This window comes from Anser anser (assembly GCF_964211835.1).
Source record: "Anser anser genome assembly, chromosome: 3".
Lineage (NCBI taxonomy): Eukaryota > Metazoa > Chordata > Aves > Anseriformes > Anatidae > Anser > Anser anser.
Genome location: NC_139722.1, coordinates 32,795,032 through 32,819,368, shown reverse-complemented (window position 1 = coordinate 32,819,368; position 24,337 = coordinate 32,795,032). Strand labels below are relative to the sequence as shown.

The window sequence follows — 24,337 nt, the reverse complement described above, 5'->3', positions numbered from 1 at the left end:
TAAACTGATAACAGGGGCTGGAAATACAGCATCCTGGCACCTTTATTAATTTTTGCAGGTCTCATCTTCAACAAGAGTTCTGGCAGCTGCAAGGCACATTTCACTGGAGACTGGACATATTTTTAAAATCAGATTACATAAGTGTTAATTTTCATTTTAGCTCCCTTGCACTGCTGTTAAATGCTCCAGAGTGTCTGCAGCCATGCCACCAAAGCTCTCTCCAGCCATCAAAGCTCTCTCAGGTTTGGATTCAATTTGCAAATGCACATATGTAGCTGAAATAATTGCTGCAGTTGCCAGGCCCACTTTGGCAAGAGCAATAAATGGTTTATAGGCAGTTTCAGAGGACTGTCGCTACCCATAAATAAAGGCATTTGTGCAACAGTTTTGGTCGTGCTGCTCTAAGACTGCTATGCCAAAATCCTTTCAGGAGGTACCTGTGGCCAGCTGAAGTGTTCTGCTTACTGACAAGAAACCCTCCTTCAGGGGTTTTAATATGCAGCAGGGGGTGTTTGTAAGCTTTTGTTAATGTGTAGCCTAAGTGGAAGGCTAGTACATTTTCACTCATGTTAGCCTATTAGCTGTCTCCGTAAGCTCCTGCCTGGATTAGAAACCTTCCTTTACACGACAGTTTTTAGCTTTCATTTTTCTAGCAGTCCTCTTCTGATTGTTTTGGCCCAGATGCCAACCAAGTCTTTACCAGAACTCAGTCAATCCTCTCTGTTAACCATCTGCCACAGATCACTCTCAGACGTTCACAATTTCACTTTCTTTCTGCACCCTCTATGTACGCATTTGCTCCCTTGTTTTATTTTTGCGGAGTTCAGTGCACTTCGCCATTATAAAGAGGTAGCTCCTCCTCTACCTGCACTAACTGAAGATCACTTGCACCTTCAAAGTCCATACAGCTAAAGAAAAATCAAGCAAATCACAGAATCTTAGAATAACCAGAATTGAAAGGGACCCCAAAGGATGACTGAGTCCAACTCCTGGTTCCACACAGAACTACCTAAAAATTAAACCATGTGTCTGAAGGTGTTGTTCAAATACTTCTTAAGCCCTGGCAAGCTTGGTGCTGTGACCAGGCTCCTTGGTGAGCCTGTTCCAAATATCTGAACGTCTTCTCTTTCGAAAGGTGAAGTTCATAGTGAAAGGCTGTTTTTTCATTAGATTGCTGATATAATCTTTTGACCCTGGACTGGGTAACCTGTACCATATCACCTCTGTCTAAAGGGACAAATGTCATGTCTTTCCCCTTAAACATGCTGCAAAGAGAAAAGAAACACCAGAAAAAATAGCTGCTTAAGGGTATTGGTTTGTATCCAGACTTCCATGTAGAAATGGGTGGCTTCTATTTTGGCTGGAAGATCAGCACACCAAAATAATTGATCCTTTGGACAAAGAATACCTCCAGAAGGAAAGTGGAGGATCTGAAACAGAGATGTTACTAAAATGCTGAAAATACCATGTTTTCATCCAGCGAAAAAAAGCAAGATGTTCTAAACTAATTATGCAGTCTCCAGATCCTTTCCATTGAGCTGTCAAAGTGTACCAGACTATGAAAATGGTAACACAAATGTGAAAAAAAAATGTATCAAGGTTGGTAGTGCTTGTATTTTCCTGCAACGGACTGGGTAATGTAGCAGGGAGTTGTGTGTCAGCAGTGAGCACAATGGACATCAATCTGATGATACCAATCCTAGAAGTATCTGGAATGGGTCCCAGAGTGGAAACTTGGCATTTGCCTAAAAGCTGGAGACAATGGAGACTGTTCCTTCTGCCACGGATGAGAAATTGGTCATATCTGTTGGCCCTAGTTCATACGGGTGGACTAAGTAGCTGGAAGCTGCTAACAAGGAAACAGCCTGGGCTCACCCTGAGGAGCGGAAAGATCTATAAGGGTTTACGCAGGGCAGTGAGGTCTCTGTTATTGTTATTATCATTTATCTACAGAAGTACCCAAGGTGCCATTTATGCCACCTTTTCCATCAGAGGCAATAAGAGGGAATGTGAACTTCTCATGCAGATCACTGCTATAAACAACAGTATGTACAGGGCAAACCACAGGACGACACTTAGGAAGTGTTTCTGTGACAAATGGGCTGATGAAAAAGTAAATAGATACTTGAGTGAGGTGCAGGCTGAGGGACTGGAACAGGAGTGAGCTGCTGATACCCTGGGAGGGTGCTCAACAAATTGTTCTCTTCTTAGTTCACTTCCAGGCGCAGTGCAAGTTATGGAGGTTTAACCTATGAAATCACTTCTGGCTTGTATTTTGGGAGATACTTGCACTATACTGTTGATTACGTAGGAAGCCTACATTTAGAAAGGGTATCTTGAACCTAGCTCTGGTACTTGGAGCATTTCTCACGTCCCATTTCTGAGCAAGTGGCCTCATCCCTGCTGCACATCCGTGTGAGACCCCGGCAGGCATCACATCACACACCCCAGGTGAGGCGGCTTCTGTGGGACAGGAGCCAGGGCCCATGCCCCAGAAAGGAGCAGGGGGTGCTGAGCAACCTGGATGGCAGCCTGGATGTCGAGTGGTGCCTGGTACACCCCAGTAGCTCATTGTAAGGCAGCCAAATTCAGGATTTGTGCATCTGAGAGTTCTCCACGGGGGAGGGCTTGCCTGGAGCGATAACCTTAGCAAACACCATAGGTTTGTCTTGTTTGCCCTCCAGGAAATATTTATTTACCCAGGCTTTTCCTGAAGAGATGTGTCGTGCAGGACATTCTCAGCTGAGGGATGGGGCATTTCAGTTCAGTGGACGTTTTGCAACCTATGTGTCTGGGATAACATGTGCTCCAAAAGGGAAGCAGGCAGTGAAATTACAGTCCCGTCTGAATAGTTTTAGCACAGTTGTTGGGCATAACATGTAGGATTACCATTGTAGAAAGAGTTTACATTTACATCTCTTTGATCAAATGATTTACATTGTACCTTTCCCGTACAGTCCGCATCACTGTCTCCTCTCATAGCCAGTCAGTGTTTCTCGTATTTTCTGCCCGGGGGTCCCACAGGAAAGAACAAAACATTCATAAGCTGGGAAAAATGTGAATGTAGAAACTCAGGTCTGCTGGGAGAGTGGTACCACCCAGAGCAGTGAGAGGACGTCTTTCAGTGCAGGACCCATTTCTACAAAATTTCAACTCATCTGACACCCTTGGCTACTGCTGTCACCAGCTTCAGTGCTTCCTGGTTAGGGGTATCACTGCCCTCGTTTTGGTAAGTTTCTGTAGATGAAGATCTTTGATTCAGAGGTGGCTGTTTTAATGCCAGAGAGGACCTCTCTAAGTGGGAGAGCAGAGAGGGGCAGCATCCATTTCCCTGGTGGGGCAGCGTTCAGGGAAGGCTATGTTCCTTCCCACATCAAAAATACCCTTTAGAAGGCAATGCATAAAGGCAGTTTACATAAAAGCAGTAACACTGGCTTTGTTTGCTAAAGCCACTTACCTCACCATACCTGATACAATCCCCCAAAGGTAAGGGATAAAACTTAAAGCACCTGCTAGCGTATCTCTTTCTGGAAATAGGTTTTGGTAACTGCCCTAACAAAGATTCCTCCTGCTTTCCTGATATGTGTCACATTCACAGTGCAGGCGTGTGAGCAGGTTGGGAAGAGTGTGCTGTGAAAAAAGGGGGCATGAGAAACTCCTACCGTCCACCACAGGTTTGGGCTGCGAGCTCTTCAGCCGCAGCGAGGGCCTGAAGCGGGTTCGGTCATTGAAGCTCCAGCTCTTCTGCACTTTGGTGGGGCTGCCCTCCGTGGCGATGTCGGTGCTGGGGGACCGGCGGTCTCCAACTGAAGACTGTCTGTTCTTTATGCTCTGACCCCGTGGGCTGGCCATCCGGACCCGCTCTTTGAAACTCAGCTTTTGACTGTGAAGAAGAGAAATGGGCTTTATTTCATAGTTCCTCCACTCTGTTTCTTTCTGTCATATGATAACTGAAAATATTTTCAAAAAATTCTTAATAGCATAAATCTGTTTCTTATACACTTCTATGTTCATTGAATATATATCATTTGGGAATGAAACTGATTTGAAATAATTGGTTTTTGATAGAGGCATTATCAGTAATGGTCTACCTTACAGTACAGAATAACCTTGTACAGGAAATTAAATTTAACAACAACAACAAATCAAACAAATTTAACCCAATTGTTATAGATTAATCTCTAGTATTTTTTTTTTATTCCTTGCATTTTAAATAGGCTTATTTCCATGTTAGTCAGCCCAGCTCAGTGCGTTTCTGACCATCTCTTCAGATAAACAAGAACAAAATGTGTTCTATTATTACTGCATGCCATGTATTTTTTATTTTTTATTTTTTTAAATCAGGCAAGAATACGGTTAGTATACTCATGCTTTTTCAAGATGTGGCACATCCAACATTTCATATACATTGTTAGTGATCACTCTTATTCAGAATTCCTTGTTAAGCACTTACTTGGACAAGACAGAACCAAAATTAACAAAACATCCATGAAAAAGTGCGATGACAGATTAATGGAAGTGTAATGTTACCCTGTGTACTTGCTAGTCATTGCTGGAGGTTAAGCTGGGAGCTCACTACCTGCAGGTGCTATGGGCACCTAAAGGCACTTTAGGACAGACATCACAGACCGACCAAAGACATGGTTGTGACTGCTGGACCAAAGGTGGCCCTGTGGCCTTATAGGTGGCCAAGGGTAAGCTGATTTTTTTCCTGTGCTTATAACTTTCCCTCCCACATCAGCCAAATGTGGGACATGTACAGTTTCTCAGTGCTCAAATTACCTTTGTTCATGCTCAAACACACATGATGAACATGCCGAGGTCACCCTAACTATACGCTTATGCTTTTTCATTATTTAGCCTTCTTGCTCTTGTTTGTTGCTTTCTGAAGAAGAAGGCACAAAGGAAAAATAGAAATGAAGTCTTATACCTGCTTTGGAGACCTTGCATTATCTACAAGGTTAAGTTCAATCACCTGTACAAGAGAACGGTCATCTTCATCAACGGTCCTGTTCTTGCAAGGGGAGAGATGAAGTGAGCAAAGCAGTAGCTGCTCAGGGTATGTTGTTAATGGTCTCACAGTCCTACTGCACTGGCATAGACTTTGGGGGGATGCTTTTAAGGTACCTAGAGTGAAGACTGTCTGCTCGCAAATCATAATTGTACTTAAAGTTAAAACTCTTTCTAGTACCCTCAAATTCCTTGCACTTCAGCACACCTGTAAGGTATGTTTTCAACAGAAATGAATTCTGCAGCTGATTAACTGATGGTAAAATGTACTGTGTGGTTCTTAGATGTTTAACCAACTGCACTCTGAAAATACAGTGTTAATATGTTATTATATGAAATTGAATATAATTATAAACTTCTGTGGCTTGAAATGTTGAGATAATCAAATATCTTTGTCCATGCATAGCATAGCACAGCATAGCATTTCATTCTGGATACAAACATCAATGAGAGCAGAAAGGATGCAGTCTGTAGCAGGCAAAAGCACATGCTAGGAAGCTACAAATGAAATAAGTTTCAAGAATGCTAAAAAAATAAGTATATCAATAGGAAGATTACTAGATAAATATATTTCTATATGGCATGGTGAATCACTTGAAAGAATACCTTCTCTATAATTTCTGAACGCAATCTCCTTCTTCCCTTGCCCAAAGTAAGCAATTGTTGAAATAAACACATGATGGTGCTGGAAATATCATCTACTTCCACTGAAAATTGTTACCCACACCTGCAGTGCTATATGCGGTTGCATGCTCAATACAAAAGTCCCACAGAACCTATTATTTGAAAGAGAAGTGATTTCTAAAATTTAATTTTCAATAAAAATTACATTTCAAGGCTGAGTTATATTTCAGCTCAGGAATCATTTGCATTGTACAACTTAATGAAAGTATAAGCTGGAAAATATTTATTAGCCACATTACTGCATTGTCATACTATCCAACATGAGCAACAGACTCAAAATGGACTTCTTATTATAGGTATTATTTCTATGCATGTGTCCCCTGTGCTTTTTTTTTTACTCTTCTTATGGCTCAAATTGTATTTGATATTGAAAATGAAATCAAATTATAATTTTTTTGACAAATGTTAAAAGGAAAAACTTTCTGGACAGCTCTCTTCCCCTTGCATCCAATTAAAATGAAAGGAAAATTGATAATCTAGACATAAAAAAGATCAGCATGGACCATATTTTTTATAATCTCAGCAGCTGCAAACTGAAAATTAAAATAGAAAAATGAAAAAAAGCACATGTTAATTAATTTGTCCTAATGTAAGCAATGGTTGCCTTTAAATGATTTGTACACAAGGTTATTTCATTTATAAAAACTGAACCACACACAATGGCTACTTAACCTGAATATCTTTAGTTCTCCAAATCAAAGCAATGGTGAAAGGAACAGTAGACACTTCATCTGTACTAGAGACATTTGCAGAAGTGCAACACTGAGAATGAAAATATTAATTTTAAATGCAGACCTCACACTTAAAAAAAAATAAATCTGCTTTGTAGCAATGACAATGTAATGGCATGCTGAGGGTCCATGCAGAGAATGCTGCATCACGAAGAGAAATGCAGCCTCTGAAGGAAGCCTGGTTTGGAAACTGTTTTGCATCTTGAGAGTTTCTCCAAAGACACTGGTTATAGCAGTTGTTCACTCTTGGATCCCTGTTCCTATTTTGAGACTGGTGGGAAATGTTCCTAAAGCCACTGGGTCCTATTCAGCACAGGAGTAAATTGTATGACTTGCAGCAGTGGAGAATCACTGAGAGAAGTGAGAGCCAGGAGAGCTCCCAGTGGAGCCTGGGAGAAAAAAGCTGCTGTCCTTGGGGCTCTTCTTTATAGATAAATAAGATAAATAATAAGATAAATAATGTATCATGTAGAAATAACTGAATCAGAGCATTTTAGGCGCATCCCAGCCAGGCTTCTTCCCGCAGTGAAAGTCCCTTCACTTATGGGTTATGTAGTTCTTGGCTCTTGATTCTCTGTTGCAATAGTGATGGGAACAGTATTAGAGATACAGAGTGGAGATAATCTTATGCCCTTTCAAGTACCTTTGGGCATTCTGCACTTGCATCAATGGCCACTGAAGCCTTTAGAGCCCTTTACTTGTTTTTATTGATGGCTGGATTAGTGCTGTCCAGTGCCCTGCTAAAAATCCTTCACTTTTTGCAGGACTTAGCCTGTTATATTTTGTTTTCCCTTTTCTCCTCTCCTTTTACAAGATATCCAAAGGAAATCCCTTCAATTAATGTAAACCTGTTAATGCCCTGGGACATTCACGTCTCTGTGAGTACTCCCTAACTTGAATGCTGGTCCAAAAGGCAAGAACCATTAGGAAGAACTGGGAAAATGGATGTGTAAATGCTTTTTCAAATTACACAGATTCCTGTATCAGACTTAAATGACAAGGATTGTAGAGAGCCACAGCTATTTCCAGTTATCTCTGTATTCCTTTAGACATGTCTCTGTCCATCACTTCTTGTACCTTATGTGATTGATAGTTTATTCCATTTGGTTTATATACGTATTAACTTTCTATTACAATCTTCCCTGGAAATAGTATCTCTTTGGACCTCTATTCTTGCAGGTTGCAAGCTGTGGGATACATTCATATAGATAACACTGGAGCTTTGAAGCATCTTTTAGTGGAGATTAATTACTACTGAAGCCTCTGGAAAAAATGGAAGTGATTTTTTTCTTTTTTTTCTTTCTTTCTTTTTTTTTTTCCTTTCTGAAAGGTTACTTGCAGAATCTTACCACTCATTCCTCCTGTCAATACATAAATGAGCCTCTCACTTCCCTGTGATAGCAAAAAACTTTGTAGCTCTTATTTCTTCTTTAAATGTTATCCATCGATTTATGAAGGAATAGGTGTTTAGAGACACTAGAGGTCACTGTAGCTTCAGTGCATGGGGAATGAACACTGTGGTGGACCAAATGACTAGACTTCATGAGATTTTGTTTTAACTGATAAATGCCAACAAACTCTTGATTTTCTCCCCTGTACTTACAGTTCTGTCTGTTTTGATTGACAATCTTACTATAATTTTCGGGTAACAGAACATTTCTTTGCCTCCCTGTCCCACTCCCTTATTTTCCTTCCTACATTTCTGGTCAAGTTTATCCTCTGCCCCACTTCAGCCTCAGACCTGCAGCACTACTGCTTTCCAGTAGTTAAAATTTATGATTAATTTCTCAGCTTTTCATACTGAGCAGACTGGTGGAAGTAGAAATAAGAAGAAATTGAAATTAATCAGAAGCAAACTGAAGGTCTGAGGGTGAAAAAGAATGCTTCGGATGTCAAGTTGAAACAGAAGCTAAAGCTGACAAAAGTTATCACCCGTGACAAATAACAGCAACTAAAAGTGCATGTCAGCTTTCAGCAGTTAACTTCTAATGAATACAGATGTTGATTCTTACAAAGATACAGATGACTTTATGGAAATTAAGCTAAGTTGGACAAATACAAGTGCAACAGATAGTGTAATGAGGCCTGAAGTTCAAATGTACAAAACTTCTCCACCAGTCTTATGCTAGGAGCCTGAATCCAAGAAACATAGTGTTATATTTCATACCTTCAATAAGTAATAACAAGAATTCCAAGGATGTAATGTCTTAATGTTCAAATGTCAAACAAAACAAAACAAAACTAAAGAGGTTTTTATGTTTTTTACTTTGCCAAAACAGTGTTGGATAAAGAGAAACTTTTTTCCCCTCCATTTACTATCATCAGTTTGTACTTTTTTTTTTTGTTGTTGTTGTTCCCATAAGGTCCATCCATTTAGGAATTACCATTTTTGGTAAGAGACACAGCTTCAACAGAATTCAACTGAAGCAGATGGTTGATTTCACATGCATTCCTTCACCCTCCAGTATATGATGCAGGCACATCTTCCACAGGCTGTGTCCAAGGGGATTCTTCCCAATAGTTATTACACATTTTAACTATTGATATTGATGAGCATGTTATATCTTATTTTTCCCCACTAATTATTAGATGGAGAACTCAACTGCCATGGTCGTAAAAATCCTCTTGGACTTGGGGAAATGTCTTTATCTAAATACTCAAACATTGTTCTAGATCTCTACAGAGTGATACATTCCAAAAGATCAAGTCTCAGGCAGAGAAGGGAAACTGGGCTTTGGCAAATCATGGCGTGCTGCACACTGCAATTATTCGACTATATGTATTTCAAAGAACTGTTATTATTGCCATTAATGTCATTGCAGGCAACAAGCAGCAAGAGGAATTACGAGCACTTAAAAAATAATTCAGGAAATGTCTTTTGGAGAAGTAAGGAACTTTAAAGCTCTAAGGAGGGGAAAATAAATGAATCATGCGCCTGATGTTAGTTGGCATTCTCAAACATCATATGAATAGGCAGGATGCTGAATACCTATGTTTCCGAGGGGTGTACATCCTGAAGAGCTTCTGTTTATTACTACAAAGCTTACTAGGAGTGAGGGAAGATAGAGGACCATGTTACTATGCATTCCACTGCTAGGTGAGGGGTTAGGCTTTCCACCTCTAGTAAGATTCTTCATCACTGGCAATTTCTTTTCAATACAGCACATGCAGAGATAATAATTTACATTAAATCTACTTTTAGAAATCTACTTTTAGAAACAGCTATGAGATAGTAGATGGAGAGAATTCCAGGGTACAATTTACATGCTTCTCTCAGAGCAGGGATGACTTTTTTCACCCCCAAACACCTATGCACGCAGCTCTTTCTTATTGCACCAGGGAGAGTTTTCTAAGTAGGGAATTTGTATTCAGGCTCACTACTTACAAAGCTAAAAGAAGCCTAAACTAGACAGGTGAAATTCATTCTTTGCAGACACAATGCATGTCCTACACACAGCTTAAGACTTTATGCTCTCAGGATGCCGCAAGTTTCAATGGTTTTGACCTCATTCCTTGCATAGGAAGAATTTCAGCCACAATGTATAACTGAGTAGAAATAAAAACTATTTGTGCTCAGTGTGTATTTATAGAAATAGACAATTTAACATATATGGGCTTTCTAAATACCTTGCAGAACTCTTGCACTGATCTACAGAAATATCTCAATTTGTGACATAGATACACCAGAAAGTTGTCCACACTTACTTTTGATAAACAATTAACTAGAATGTTTATGCATAATGTTTTAAGAAATACAACATATAATGCGTTGAACATATTTTTCTTGAAATCAGTATGAAGCTATAGCCTCATAAGCGCAGTTCTCTTAACTCATACAGCAACATTTAGTTGCCTAATGAAAGGCTGGAGGTCTATGCATGACAAAATGCAAGAATTCATTTCTGTAAATATAAAATTCATTTTGGTAGGAAAGAAAAAACAGCTTTTACCTAAAGTAATAAGAGTTTTTCTCCACTGTTATTAGAATGAAGTAAAGAGCATATTCAGAAAGCAATCCAGTGCACTACTTGAACAAACACATCTTCATTTAAAGAGTGAAACAAGAAGCAGTTCACATAGCATCCCATGCAAGTCACTCAGCATTGCAGTAAGAAAGAAGTTAAATAGTTGAGGACGGTTTTCTCTAAGTACTTCACAGCACTTTGCATTTACATTTTTACTACAGAAGACAACATACACATATTTTAAGTGATACAAACATACAGCAATATATCAGCATAAGAACAGTGAACAGCCACTGACAAAACACACCTTTTTAAAAAGGCACTGAGTGGTCTGTAGGTTTTTACTGTAGACCAGGATCTCAAAAGTTAACAAGTTCATTGTTATACACTAATATGCAGAAGCACACATAGGAGTTAAGGTTTTCTGAAGGGACAAGCATCCTTTATTCAGTGAAAATAAAGTGAAAAAATATGGCTAAATCAATGACAACTTTTAAACCACAACAGTTATCCCTAATAAGGAGGAGGTGATGTAACTTTGACATCCTTTTTTTTTTTTTTTTTCAATCTAGTTTCTACTTATTGTAAGTAAATTCATGTCCTTAAGTGCTCATGGATACATCTGGGAATAAGCTTTCTCTTCTGCACAGATCATTGTTTTGGAGATACATACTCACTGCCAACTTCAGTCTCACCTTTAAAAAAACTGAAAGCAATTCTAAATGTTGATGTCAAAGGAGTAGGAAATATGGCTGGCAAGTGCAAAAATTTCGACCGGGCTGTAATAATTTAATGAGATCAATACATTGCCAGCAAACCTATAGAGGCAGCACATGTGAAAAGACACAGAACTGACAGTGACTCTTTCTTGCAAAAGCCAGAGTAGGTAAAGTGCTCCCAGGGGACATTTCAAAGCAAAGCCAGTCACTTCAAGATACTGTGATACCAACAGCAGTTACGTGCACTTCAGGAGCAATCTGAAAAATGGGACATGGGCAATTTCTGCAAAGACTTTCCACCTGATTTTTGCATTTTGGGTGCTGAAGTGCTCAGACTCCCCACAGATGATTAAATAACCAAAAAGAGTTTGTGAACCACAGTACAACTCAGGGGTGGATGCATTTCAGGGCAAGTGTCACCGATACATTTTTCTTGGCTTTTGATCATTTTCACCTTGGAAGCAAATTCCACTGTCTTCTGACTGTGCTTTACTGGAGTGCTGACTGCCCAACACCTGCTGACTCCCATCCCTAACTAGTTTTGGAGGCAGCATAATTTCTTCTTCACCAAGTCCTTTCCTGGCCCTAAGTATTCAAGCTCTAAGTAAGCAAAAAGAGCAGCGTTTCCACTTATTGCCTTCAGACTGTGCATCTCTGGGGCTTTATTTGTCACGTGAAGATAGCCCTGGCTCTGCATGCTGCAGGCAGCCAGTCCTCAGCCTGCATCCAGGCTGGGTGACAACCAGCAGCGCTCTGCAATGGAGGGCTGATGCCCCGTTCCATGAAGCCAAATTACACTACATGCCTGTGCCTTCCACTGTGGTTTCTGGAAATGGCATCGGCTTTATGGCAGGGGCCAGTGGGCATGTTCCTCCCCAGGAACAGGGTCTGTGTGGGCTGCTTCACTCGCTACCGACACAGCTCTGACTGAGCTCCCCCTCCACATTAAAACACTTCAACAAGTACTTAGTACTTAGAAAAGTAAAAAATTGCCTATTTTTTCCATACAAGAACTAGGACAAAGAAGCGAATTTCAGCATCATTGCTCTATCGAACCAAGTTAAATACAATTGCAATTTGTAACTATTATCAGCAGTTACAGTTTATTGAACCTACTGTGCAGAGAAGCCTTTAAGAAGCAGAGATTTCAAAGATAAAAGAAATAAAAGAAACTACAAACCTGCTAGAAGCTTCCCCTTGTTCTTTTCTTCAGGTCAGGGAGTGGGAGGGAAAAACATATTTGTTATGCAGATAGTAATCAGATTACTCAGTTACAGATGATGTTAGATATATGCTAAACGTAAATGGATGTGTGAATTAGTGTACAATACACACGTTACATTGCAACCACAAAGACATTCAAGCAAGACTCATAACTACAATGCTTCTGAAAAAAATAAACTTTTCAGTTGTTTTAAAACATGCATAACATGCTTAGTACATACCACTGCAGACTGAGTTGGCAAAGCACTTAGGCAAAATGCATTGCTGACACATATATAACAGAAAGCTGTAGGCTCTTATTAGATAAAGTTATCTCTGGTAAATAAAAAGGTTTAATTTTAGGATATCACAGCAATAGGCTCACTTAAAATTACAATTAGATGCACTTTTGAGGGACAGTCATATTTTAGAATATTTTAGGTTGGATACAACTTCATTATTTATGTATTTTTTATATCCATTCGATTATATCAATGCTGCCTTCAATCTGTTTGTATATGTCAAAAAAATTTACAGATTTATTAAAATCAATATTCCATGTAACTTTTAATCTAAAAGCTCCTTTTAGTTTGAAGCATTTTGGAATTATGGTTATGGTAATGGATTACTTATGGCTCTGTTCTTGTCAACTCTTTGAAATTCAAAGATCAGCTTTGGGTACTCAGCCAAACCTCTTTTTGGCTGAGCTTTTTGGCACAGAATTACCTTTTTACTGTCATGTGGATGTTCATCACCCAGCTTTGGGAGAAACCACTAATTCTCTTGCACTGTCTGCAATAACAACAGTTAGGACGCTTATCAGAGCTTTCCCATAAGGCTCGTATTTCATTCCTTTTTGATCTTTATTGAGTATCGTTTACTTCCTTATTTGTGCCCTATCAGTTACCTTACTACCTTCTGGTAAATCTTTAATTGAACTACTGAAGGGTCTTGGATGGCCAGTGCTACACTGAGTATTTTCTGTTTGCAGAACATCAGGATTCTGTGACATCAGGAGTTTTTAGTTACCTTCCACTGACTGGGTGTATATCTGAGGATATAATTTCCCCTAAGGAGATACTGAATATAGCAGAAGTTATGACAAAAAGCAGGAAATTCCCCAGTGCACTCATCTGCAAAATGCCATAAAGCTGTGTTCCTTTAGAGATGTATTCTATACCTATAGTCTTTTATAGAAGCACAGGCTAATCAAAGAGTGTGGAAATACTTTTTAACTCAAGGAACAAGATCTGTACTAATATTTTCTTCATTAGACATAATTTGAAACTGGGCAAGTTGCATTGGTTAAAGGAAAAATTGTATTCATATGTATATTTGCTCAAATGGTTGTTGCTTGCTGTGACCAAAACAGAGGTTTATGCCAAGGACAAATCATTAGGGGTTGAGCTTCCCAGTGAGCCTGCTTTTGGTTGCACAAAGCCATTCTAGAGCAAGAGGAAGGTGTTACTTCCATTGCCCTCCCCAAATCCAGGTCCTTGATCAACCAAATTTAGCTGAAGTGCCATCGGTGTTTCTGCCCCATAAAAACAAGAGTCTGGAGGAGAGCAGAGAGGGAGAGAGCTGTTGGTTGGCACCCAAATGTTCATTTGCAGTGCTATCAGCATGTGCAGCTGGGACTGAGGGGTGTTCCCTGGTCCCACAGGTCAGGCATAGCCTTTCAGACCTGATCTTCACCTGGAGAAAACTCGTGTTTTACATGGAGTCACGTGAATTTATACCAGGATTTGGTTCAGGATTAAAAGACTATAGGGAGATATTTTTGCTTAGTCAATGTGTAGCATTATCCAATAGGTGTGTTCTATAGATCTATTACAAATAAGAATATAACTTTACCGAGAGCACTTAGAAGGAATCTATGTAACTTCAAAACGGGACTGTGATTATTAATGAGTATATTAATGCACAGCTGGTAGGAATAGGAGTGAAACACTAACCTCTCTATACTAATTTTTTTGGGGGTAAAACGTTTCTAATGCCTGTGCTCAGTGTTAATTCTTAGATAAATGGAAGTGATTTGTCCCACTGTACCAGGCTCCTAAACAATATTGGTCTGGTTTGTTAGTTGAAACTTTTGGTGAGAGGACTTAAGAAGACAAAACAAGACAAAACAGACAAATAGTAATTCTCTATAAGCTTGAACAGACATCAAGAACAGCACCAGCTGCCATATTTGTACCTACTTTGTAGGGCTGCAGGTATGCAAGGCCTTCAAATGAGGCTTCCAGGTAGCAATGGAAACCGATTTCTCATCAGCCGCATAACTACGCCATACACACTACGTGCAGGATATATGATAAAAAAGAAAAACAAGGCAAGAGGGAGCAGGGGATGAAACAAAAAATTGAAAAGCAGATTAGTAACCAATACAAGTCATGGCTTTCTTTTATCATTCATAGCACTGATACATGCCTGAGGGGAGGAAGAATACTTTCATAATATCGCCAGGTGGCTGTCAGGTTTGTTCGGCTGGCGTCGGTAGAATAAAACCGCCAAGAAGCCTGGTATGGGGAAACAATAGAAAAGCACAAAGGAACCAAGAACATGAAGTGACAATGCCACCGCACTGATTACGGAGAGTGGATTTTGTTCTGATTGGGATGTCTACATTAGGGTGAGTAAGTAATTACTAGTAAAAACCTACCAAAGCTCTTGTGAATCACAGTGTGGTATGGTAAGAGTTACTAGCTTCGTGGAAATACCAGAAAATATTCAGCACATAAAGGTGCTCAAAAAAAAGCATCACAGTGATTTATTTGTGACAATTCCATAGGGGAAACCCACACAAACTTGCAGTCTGAGGTAAAGAAAGTGTCATACTACATTTTGTAAATGATAATGAAAACCAGACTGAAAGCATTTAGACGATAAGTGAAATATTCTCTGTGGTTTGAAACATTGCTAAATGTTTAAAACTATGAAATGATTCATTTCAAAGGTGAGTGACCAAAGCATAGCATTGAAAATGTATTCACCATTTAGATTTATAACTGCATGTGGATAGTAAGACAGATCCTTAGTTCTACAAACTGGTACAGCTTCCCTGATGTCAGCATAACTATATTAATTTGTACTAGCTGAGTATCTGTGCTTCCTGTATATTGTCAACCATTAAATGTCATCCAGGTATTCTTGTATAGCATCTAATACCCCGTGTTTTCCTGCACATCTCCCACAAATGCATCTAGAATTCATCTGCAGATGAAGAAGCTATCACTTACTTTGTAAATTGTTCCACTGCTTGATCCTTCTCATTGTCAAAAATCTGCATTATTTTAAATTTGAAACTCTTTGGTTTTGGCTTGAAGCCAGAGAAATTTGTTATGTTTCTGTCTGCTACATTAAATAGTCCTGTAGTTTCCAGCACTTCCTCTCTGGATTTATATATTCAAATAATATTCACACTGTTTGCTTCTTATAAGCTAAACAAATTGAGAAAAGCATGTTCATATTATACATTTCAGTCTTCTGTTGTGATAGTTTAGCTATCTTTCAGCCAGGTATAGCCTCTAGCACACAGTGTATCTATTGCAACAGAGAAGTTAGTATGGACTAATTCTACACAGTTACTTATCAGAAAATAGACATTCTTATGACAAACTAAAGCACTGATTTCCATGGTAGCTCACTGTCAATATCCACAATAGACAATTTAAAAAAATGGGCACTGTTACAGTAGATAATGATATACAGTTGAGATCCACCCTACATTTCTAAACGTGAACCTTTTTCTCCAGAAAAGGGCTCTTCCCGCCCCCCAATTTTTTTTTCTTTGTTTTCTCCAATTGTGCAGCCTCATTTACAAACTGTGGTTGTTGAGATGATATGTAGCATGTTAGTACCAACAGCATTATATACGGTGGTAATATCAGCCATATCTGCTTAATACATTTCTTGTTCTGTATGTAAGGACTATAATTAACCTTGGAGGAGTAACATACTGGTAACCTGTATGAAGCTCTTGACCTTTCTCCCCTACTCTTTTTCCTCTGTGTTTCTCACCCTTGTTCACATGCTTTCCAGAGCCTCTAATATTAGGATGGAGTCCTATATAAATACCTTGAATTCATGGTTTCTAGATCAACAGTTTTGTGTTCGATATATAAAGTCATTTGGTTGGAATCATTCCAGCCTATAAAGTCATCCTGATCATACTCAGGTTCATTCCTATGTGCCTGCCCTCATCTTTATTATTCTGCCATATACTGGCAAATTTCTTTATTGGCAATATCTCCACCAGCAATTTTATACTAATTTCCAGATGACTGAAAATGCTGAATGTGGAAATGGACATGAAAATGCTGAACAATATTCACTTCTGAGATCCCGCCACAAATGTCTTCTTTTCACAACAATTTTGCCCACTGAGAGTTACTTTCTGAGATTAGTCAGACGGCTACTCTTAATTTAGCATACTGTCTTACAATTATTCCGGTCAGACTGTCTTACAACAATAAGAAGAGCTATATCCAAAGCCTAAGTCCATTATATCTATCCTCTGTCAAACAAACCTTAATTTCGTGGTAGAAGTAGATTAGAATATATGTTTTAGAAAATATGCCAGACACTCATTCTACAGTACAATAGATACAAAAAGAGCAGATTTATATTTATTAATTATTCTAATAAATATTGTGTGTCAAATACTTAACATTTAGTAAGCACTGAATACTAATAATGGAAAGCATTTATGAACTTTAAGAATGCTTCAAAAACATCCTGGCATCTAATCTGAACTTGACATGGAACTCTAGTGTATTCAGCTAAGCAGCTTCTTTATTTGGATTTATTATTTCAGAATGAAAACAAACAACAAACAAAGAGCATATGTGGTAGACATAAAACACTTGGATTCACAAGAATATAAACTAGGATGTTAGAAGATTATTTCACCTTATTATTATTATTATTATTTTTCCCCCAATGCATCAAGTAGAATAAAGCTCGGTGGAAAAACATTCTTTAGAGGATTTTCTCATTTTTAAGTAAGTTAAGGGAAAAAAAAAAAAGCTGCTTAACAAATATTATGCTGCTTTTGCTTCAAAAAAAAACTCCAAATCGTTGACTGGCACCATGATGTCAACACCAGAGCTGAAACCACTTAAAAAAAATCAGACATTTTGGAATTGCTCGTGCCTACTTTTCTAGCTTTTGAATTGACTAATATTGAAATCAATTCTCTGGACAGGGCGCTTCATTTTCACCAAGTATGTCACTCACTGGAGCACTCTAATCCCTGTAGTAGTGAAAACTAGCTTAATATAGATAAGAGTGCTGTTCTGTCAGTTGTGTTCTCCAGGGATCAATTTTAATTCATCAACTACAGGAATGCAATTGACTCAGCTTCTTTATCAGGGATGGAAGAACTCATAAACTGCACATGGAAATTCTTTATACACAATTATGGAAACACACTGCAATCACTGAAGAAACATATTTCATGAAATTAATCATTCTGTTAAACATTATTTCCACAAATTAAAATATCACAACGTGCTGCAGTATGTACTTTAAATCCCCTACTATTATCTTTTCACTGATTTCATATTTACCTGAATTAGACTGGCAGCTGGATTCCTTCTTTTCTCAAAGTGTTTCTGGCGATGCTGTTCCTGCACTTTTAAAGCAAATCCTGAACCAAGGATGCCCTGAAATGCAAGACACCATTTTTTAGTAGGTAGTTTTTTGTTTGTTTGTTTGTTTGTTTGTTTTTAGAAATACACAATCAACTACAAAGGTTTGATCTGAAGTAATTGTATGTGTACCTCAAATAACACATTTATGATGGTATATGGCTGTATAAGGTTTAACAACAGTGCCCATTCATAGTGAGGCAGGAGACTCCTTAAGAGATAACATCTGTGGTGCTATCAACGACCTCTCATCCCAACCATCGCTTGGGTTTGTGCTACACTATGTTCCTGCAAATCTAAAGGCCACACACACATACAAATATATATATGTATATGTGTGTATTTATATATAGGCAGGAACATTCAGAGGAACTTAAGCCAAGAATGATGAAATGTCCAGCTGCCAGATATGCCAGATATATATGGACTACAAAATCCATATCTGCAGTGCTTATTATAACTTTTGATTTTAGAGATGTCAAAAAAATATCTTGTTTAACTGATTAAGACTATTTCCTCTCACTATTTCATATTTAAATAATCCCCACTGCTCATTCTATAGGAATGTAAAAAAAAAAAAGTCAGTGAAACCTCTCCCCTTTTGTCTTTTTTACTTTTGAATAAGTAAGATAAATTTGACTCCTGCTAAATAGACGCAAAGACTGAGAATGTTTCCTTCCTTGGCTTGGAAGGAGTGCAACATTTCTGCTGGCCATGCCTGTGTTATAAGAAAGAACATTTCCACTTGATTCTCAGTGAGGATAAAACAACATTAAAATTGCACAAAAGATTCACACATATCTCTTGTTTTACAGACAGATTCAACACAAAGGTGTTTGTGAGGAAAATCAGTTTCTGTATATAGACATGAGGAACAAAAGTTGTGGCATCTCTAATATGTAAAGTTATTCATCTTTTCCATTCCTTTGCAGTCCTGCTAAGACTAACTTTCTTGCTAGTGGTGACTAGGTAACAAAGAGAATTAATTACAGTAGCTGCCATTAAATGTCAAAGATTCACAAACAGGTAATGTAATATAATTATAATGCATTATAATGTCAGAGGTATTGAAATACTCCCCGTGCTTAAAATAAGAAATAAATGCAGTACACTAGATGATTCAATACTGTTGGCAAATGCTGACTTTTAACCTTGATTTATCTATATGGTTGAAAACAACTGTATTATTATAACATACGTATTTTATAATTATCTATAGATAATGAATCCAAGTATTAAAATATTGATTTTCCATAGGTATTGCACTGGATGGAATACAACAAAATACAAATATCACCTCTGATTTCATGTTTATTCAATACTGTGTTGAAAAAGGAAGGAAATTCAGTCTTTCACAGTTGTAGATTACACTCACAAAAATGAGGATTATCCTACTTTTCTTTTAATAGAAACTAATCCAGAGAAACATATTGGCTGATTTTTAATTTTATTATTTTTATTTTTAACTTCTGAAAGAAAAGCGCTAATACATGAGTCACAATTCATAACAAAAGAAAGAAATTTCAGTCTTACACAGTAGTATGCTACCTAATTTAGGGTTATTTCCTTGCTTTGTCCTTGCCCCAAAAAAATCCCCAAAACTCAAGTAATGACAGCAACACCAAACCTTTTGTTTGGGTGCTACCAGTTCACCTATGTTGTCACAGAGCAAAAGGTCTTAAACAGTTGTTCTTCATTTATAAATCTTCCTTCAGCTTTTTGTATTGTAACAGCAGTAGGAGCTACTGAAGTTTCTATTAGCTTTTTACAGTTTTTTTTTTAAAGCATACTCACAGCAGGTAGTGCAAAGAAAGAAATGCCAAGTAGAGCAAATCCTGCGGAAAGCAGCCTTCCAAGCCAAGTAAGAGGAGTTTTGTCTCCATAGCCAATGGTTGTCAATGTGATCTGAAAAGAAAAGAACAAGGTTTACTGGAGGTCCCTGAGAGGTTAGTTTCAGATTGTATACATTGCATGAAACAGCATTTCCACTAAATTATTCAAGACACATGAAATATATATAGTTGTTTCTAAGAGACAAACATAAATAATATGAATTCATTTTCCTATGAAGACTCAATACTGTCTATGCATGAATAAAACTGAGATAAATAATAAACACGAGAAAAATGTGTCAATAAGCAATAAATAAATAATAGATTGGAAGGTCTGGGATCTCACAGTTGAAGCAAATGATGGGAAGTCATGTGAATTGGGCAGAAAAAATTATCCTTTTCAGTAGATGTACAGATGTTTCACCTGCTTTCAGAAGGGCTGTACGTATTTGCCCAATCACATGAATATAAATTACAGAGGTATCATATTGGAGAAATATAGTAGGACTAAAATGAAGTTGAAGTTCATAGACAAGATGAAGTCAATGCAAACACAAGCAGTGGCACTATCTACAAGCCTGTCAGTACAATTTGAACTAGGTCTCCTGAAACACAAAAAATGCTAATCAAAAGCTGGAAGGAACTGTAAGAAATTCCTGGTCCTTTCCCTTTCCTTCTCACAGGCTCAGATATATGTACATGACTCCTGACATGACACTACACTATACAAAGACACAACACAGCACCAGGTTGTGCTTAGGTCCAACAGGTCCTCAGGCCATTGGACAATGTCAGCTCAGATCTGTGTGGGAAGAGGTCAAGGAGAAAGAGGAGGGCATCTGTAATTCCTTCATGTGGACAGTGTGATCAGAGGCACAGCATGCAGATATTCCAAAAGCAGATGACACCAGAGTAGATGATGGCAGAGTTGGGTGCATGTGGAAGGGGTCTCACAGAATCACAGGATGGCCGAGGTTGGAAGGGACCTCTGAAGATTATCTGGTCCAACTCCCCTGCCAAGCAGGATCACCTAGAGCACATTGTGCAGCATGGCATCCAGGCAGGTTTTGAGTATCTCCAGAGAAGGAGACTCCACAACCACTCTGGGCAACCTGTTCCAGTGCTCTGTCACCACACAGTAAAGAAGTGCTCCCTCATGTTCAGCCAGAGCTCCCTGTATTTCTGTCTCCACATGCAACGCATTGACGGCAGGTCACGTAAATATGCAGTGCGTATTCCAAGTTCTGCTGGGATACTGGCACATGGTTGTGGTCTACAGAGCATGTCTCTAAGGCAAAACAAAGCAAAAGATTATGGCTTCGTGTCTGTGTGTGGCTGGGGATCTTCCCCAGCCCAAGGAAATGTCCTCCAGCCTGCTCCTGGCCTGGGAGGTGTGCCAGTCCCAAGCCCTGGGCCCAGATCAGCCGGGGATAGTCACGTCTCTGTGCTTCCCTTTTGGGGAGCACGGACCCAGCCCGCTGCTCGGTGTGGGTGCCAGGAGCAGGCCGGCCGAGCAGAGGGTTTCCAAAGGCTGGGTGGAAGGCTGCAAGGCGCGTGATCAGGCAGCGGCACATGATGTTAAAGGACAAAGATAGACAACAGTAGGCTGAGTGCCAAGGACTCCAGGGCCTGTTATTATCCGAGAACATGTGCACAGAGAATTATTTTACATCGTGTACCAAATGTGGGCAAGTTCAGGCTTAGCAAATATTCTGGCAGGAATGAATTCTTCAGGAAAATGCCTTCTAGAGACAATATTTTGCTTCCAGCTTCCTCAAAGTTCATTCCTATGAAAGACGGCCAAAGCAATTCTATTTAATGCAGGGGTCACCACAGGACAAAAGAAGGAAAGTCTTTTGGAAGTAATTAGATTTAAACTATTTGAGGCTCCGCAGATAGTAAACAGTGCCTTTAATTGCTCCCATTGTTGGGAACAAACTGTGGGTGTAATTTACCCTGAGAACGCCATAGTGACTAAAAGAGAGTGAGCTGAATTAAGGCTGCAGCTGAAATTTCAAGTGGTTATCAAGTCTCAAGTTTAGTAATGCTAGCCCGGAGGCAGGTGCAACTCTCCACCACCTTGGGTGTTTATCAGGTCTCACTCTCATTCTTTGCTCCTCTTCACATCCCTGCCCCCATCCCCTTTCCCCAGCCTTTGCCAGACTCTTGAGAGAGCCAATGTAACCCAAGAAAGTGGAGAGAACTACCCCAAATTTTCTGTGGTTCACTTCTGCTGTTTTGGTGAGTTGAGTCAGCTCACGGAGATGTCTGACAAGCACCAGGGCCTGCACAAGGCAGTCAAAGGAAAAGCCTTGCTGAGACTGAGTGATTAGAAGGAAGGGAGTTGGGAATGCAACTCCCTCTGTTTCTGGCAGAGGTGAGCTGATGCAGCCGCACTCTTGGACCAGCAGAGGGGCTTGGTTTGGTTTGGTTTGGTTTAGTGAACACAATATTCTGAGCTTTTCACATTAGAGGGCGAATGCAGAACGGTTTGAAGCTATTAAGACCCAGAGAGTAATGAAGCACTTGAACAAATGAATCCCTTGAATAAAAGTTCCTCAAAATTCATTTCTAGGCCAATCTTTGTGAAGCAATTTGAAGCTCTGGAATGAGCCCAGTTATTTGGCTTCTATCCAGCTCCCTATCTCTGCTAGATGCTGGAAAGTACAGAGATATCTCCTGCCTGGGCCGATGAGAAGGAAACAGAACTAAGTGTCATCTGCATATTAATGATATTGCCACTAACATCTTCTGAAGGAGTCAAAGATAAACTTGAACCTTTGGGATTTGATATCTGAGAGCAACCTAAAACCAGGAGCAGTCATACAGACTACATCTTTGGAATTTCTCCAAAGAAAATAATAGAACCATATTAAAGGCTTTTCTCTAATTCTTTTAGGTCCTGAAGAATGGGTATCAGTCAACGCTTGAGAATATCAGTGTCTTGTTGCTCACTTTGAGCTGTTTTATCTCAGGATGTTCTTTAAATGGGCATATAGGTGTCAGCACCATGCCATATCAGGGACCTTTTGGGGATTAAAGTCTTGCAAGGACAATACCACCTAAGTAGCTGTATTTTTAACACCACACAAAGACAAGAGCAACTAGGTAACAGTAACAGAAATACAAAATCTGGGTATGGATGTAGCAAACTTGAGGAAGTAATTAGGGTCAGGTTGTTTATTTGGGAAGAGGCTGGGGCAGAGAGAGGAATGTGGTGAAAAAAGGATCAAGAAACAGTAAAAGAGATAGGAAGGTTTGCAAATCTTGTCTAACTGGGGATACCTGCTGAACAGCCCCATGTCTGTTCACCCCAGCCTAAATGAGGACAACAAACCAAAACTTGTAGAGTTTCTTTCTTTGGATAGGATTCATTTCACCTAACTTGAAACATAAAATATTTGGGTGTTCAGTATAATCTGGTCACACAAACTTGCACAATGGAAAGAAAGATTCTTTCAGCAGGTAACTCATCACATCCTAAAATGCAGGACTGGATAGATCGGACAAGGAAGGCAGAGCCACCTAGCTAGATTCAAAAATCACTATGGTAGAACTTGTGTTACATCTCATTGCTAGAGCTAATAAATATGCTAATAATAAGTGAGACAATATAATAATGAGTAAGGTTATGTAACATCGGTGCCTTCAATCAGATGAGATAGGGCCCAGAGGCTCCCCTCTATCCTAATATTTCTGACATAATTTTATGTTCTGGTAGTAGAACTTAACTTTTTAATATTTACCTGCCATCAATTAACTGAAAAAAATGTGGTTTGCTCAGACTATCATCACATTAAATGGGAAAAATGCCATCAATATTAACTCATTTGAGCTAGTAATTGCAAAAATGTTATTCATCCTAACTTGTTTTGTTCACCTACAGGTCACCCTGGAGTCCCAGAGCTGTTCTGTATCCTACCGTTACTGTTGTATACTGCTAAAAAATAATGATATATTAAGAGAAACCCTGTTAAATGCATAGGAGAGACAAGAGTCTTAATTTGCAGGTAAAACTACTTAACATACAAACTCAATGCCACTATAGGCACACTCAATTCTAGTTAACACTAACAGTTCTCAGATAATCATGCACGGTTTGATTGTGAAAAACTTAAGTTTTTGTATGGACTTTTTGTTCCCATATAGTTTTGTTATTTTATTCTGTTAAATGAATTTACCATCTCTAGCAAAGCAAATTCTAAACTTGAACTCTTCATACAACACACACTTTAAGCTGTGTTGAGCAGCACTGTGGGGACTCCAACCATAAGAATATTCACAATAGAAACATTAGCACGATGCTTAAACTGCAGGTTGCAAAGTACAACGTGCAACTGCAAATACAGTGCAGTATTCAGATGTAAATTAGTATGCCATATCCTGCCTTTTGTCTCAGTGTAAAACTATGGGCTTCAGAAATGGAATTAGTGAAATGACCATAGCAGGGTATGGCCCTTGAATTATCTGAATTAATGAATGGGTTAATTGCCACATGCTGGTTCTGGTCCTGTAGGGCAGGGCATAAGTGCCTCTAAAAGC

At 39.0% G+C, this 24,337-nt stretch overlaps 1 protein-coding gene across 6 annotated transcripts in view; it reads right to left on the bottom strand.

The window, feature by feature from the left end:
- The window catches only part of KCNQ5 (potassium voltage-gated channel subfamily Q member 5), a 291,688-nt gene that overhangs the window by 22,376 nt on the left and 244,975 nt on the right, over positions 1 to 24,337 (bottom strand). For all 6 annotated transcript variants that reach the window (XM_083830126.1, XM_083830130.1, XM_083830127.1 and 3 more), the window contains 5 exons: positions 19,758 to 19,868; positions 17,883 to 17,978; positions 14,514 to 14,608; positions 12,290 to 12,316; positions 3,663 to 3,883 (listed from right to left, as the gene is read on the bottom strand). In XM_083830126.1, the coding sequence (XP_083686252.1) occupies positions 3,663 to 3,883; positions 12,290 to 12,316; positions 14,514 to 14,608; positions 17,883 to 17,978; positions 19,758 to 19,868 (550 nt within the window). The remainder of the gene's footprint in view (positions 1 to 3,662; positions 3,884 to 12,289; positions 12,317 to 14,513; positions 14,609 to 17,882; positions 17,979 to 19,757; positions 19,869 to 24,337) is intronic.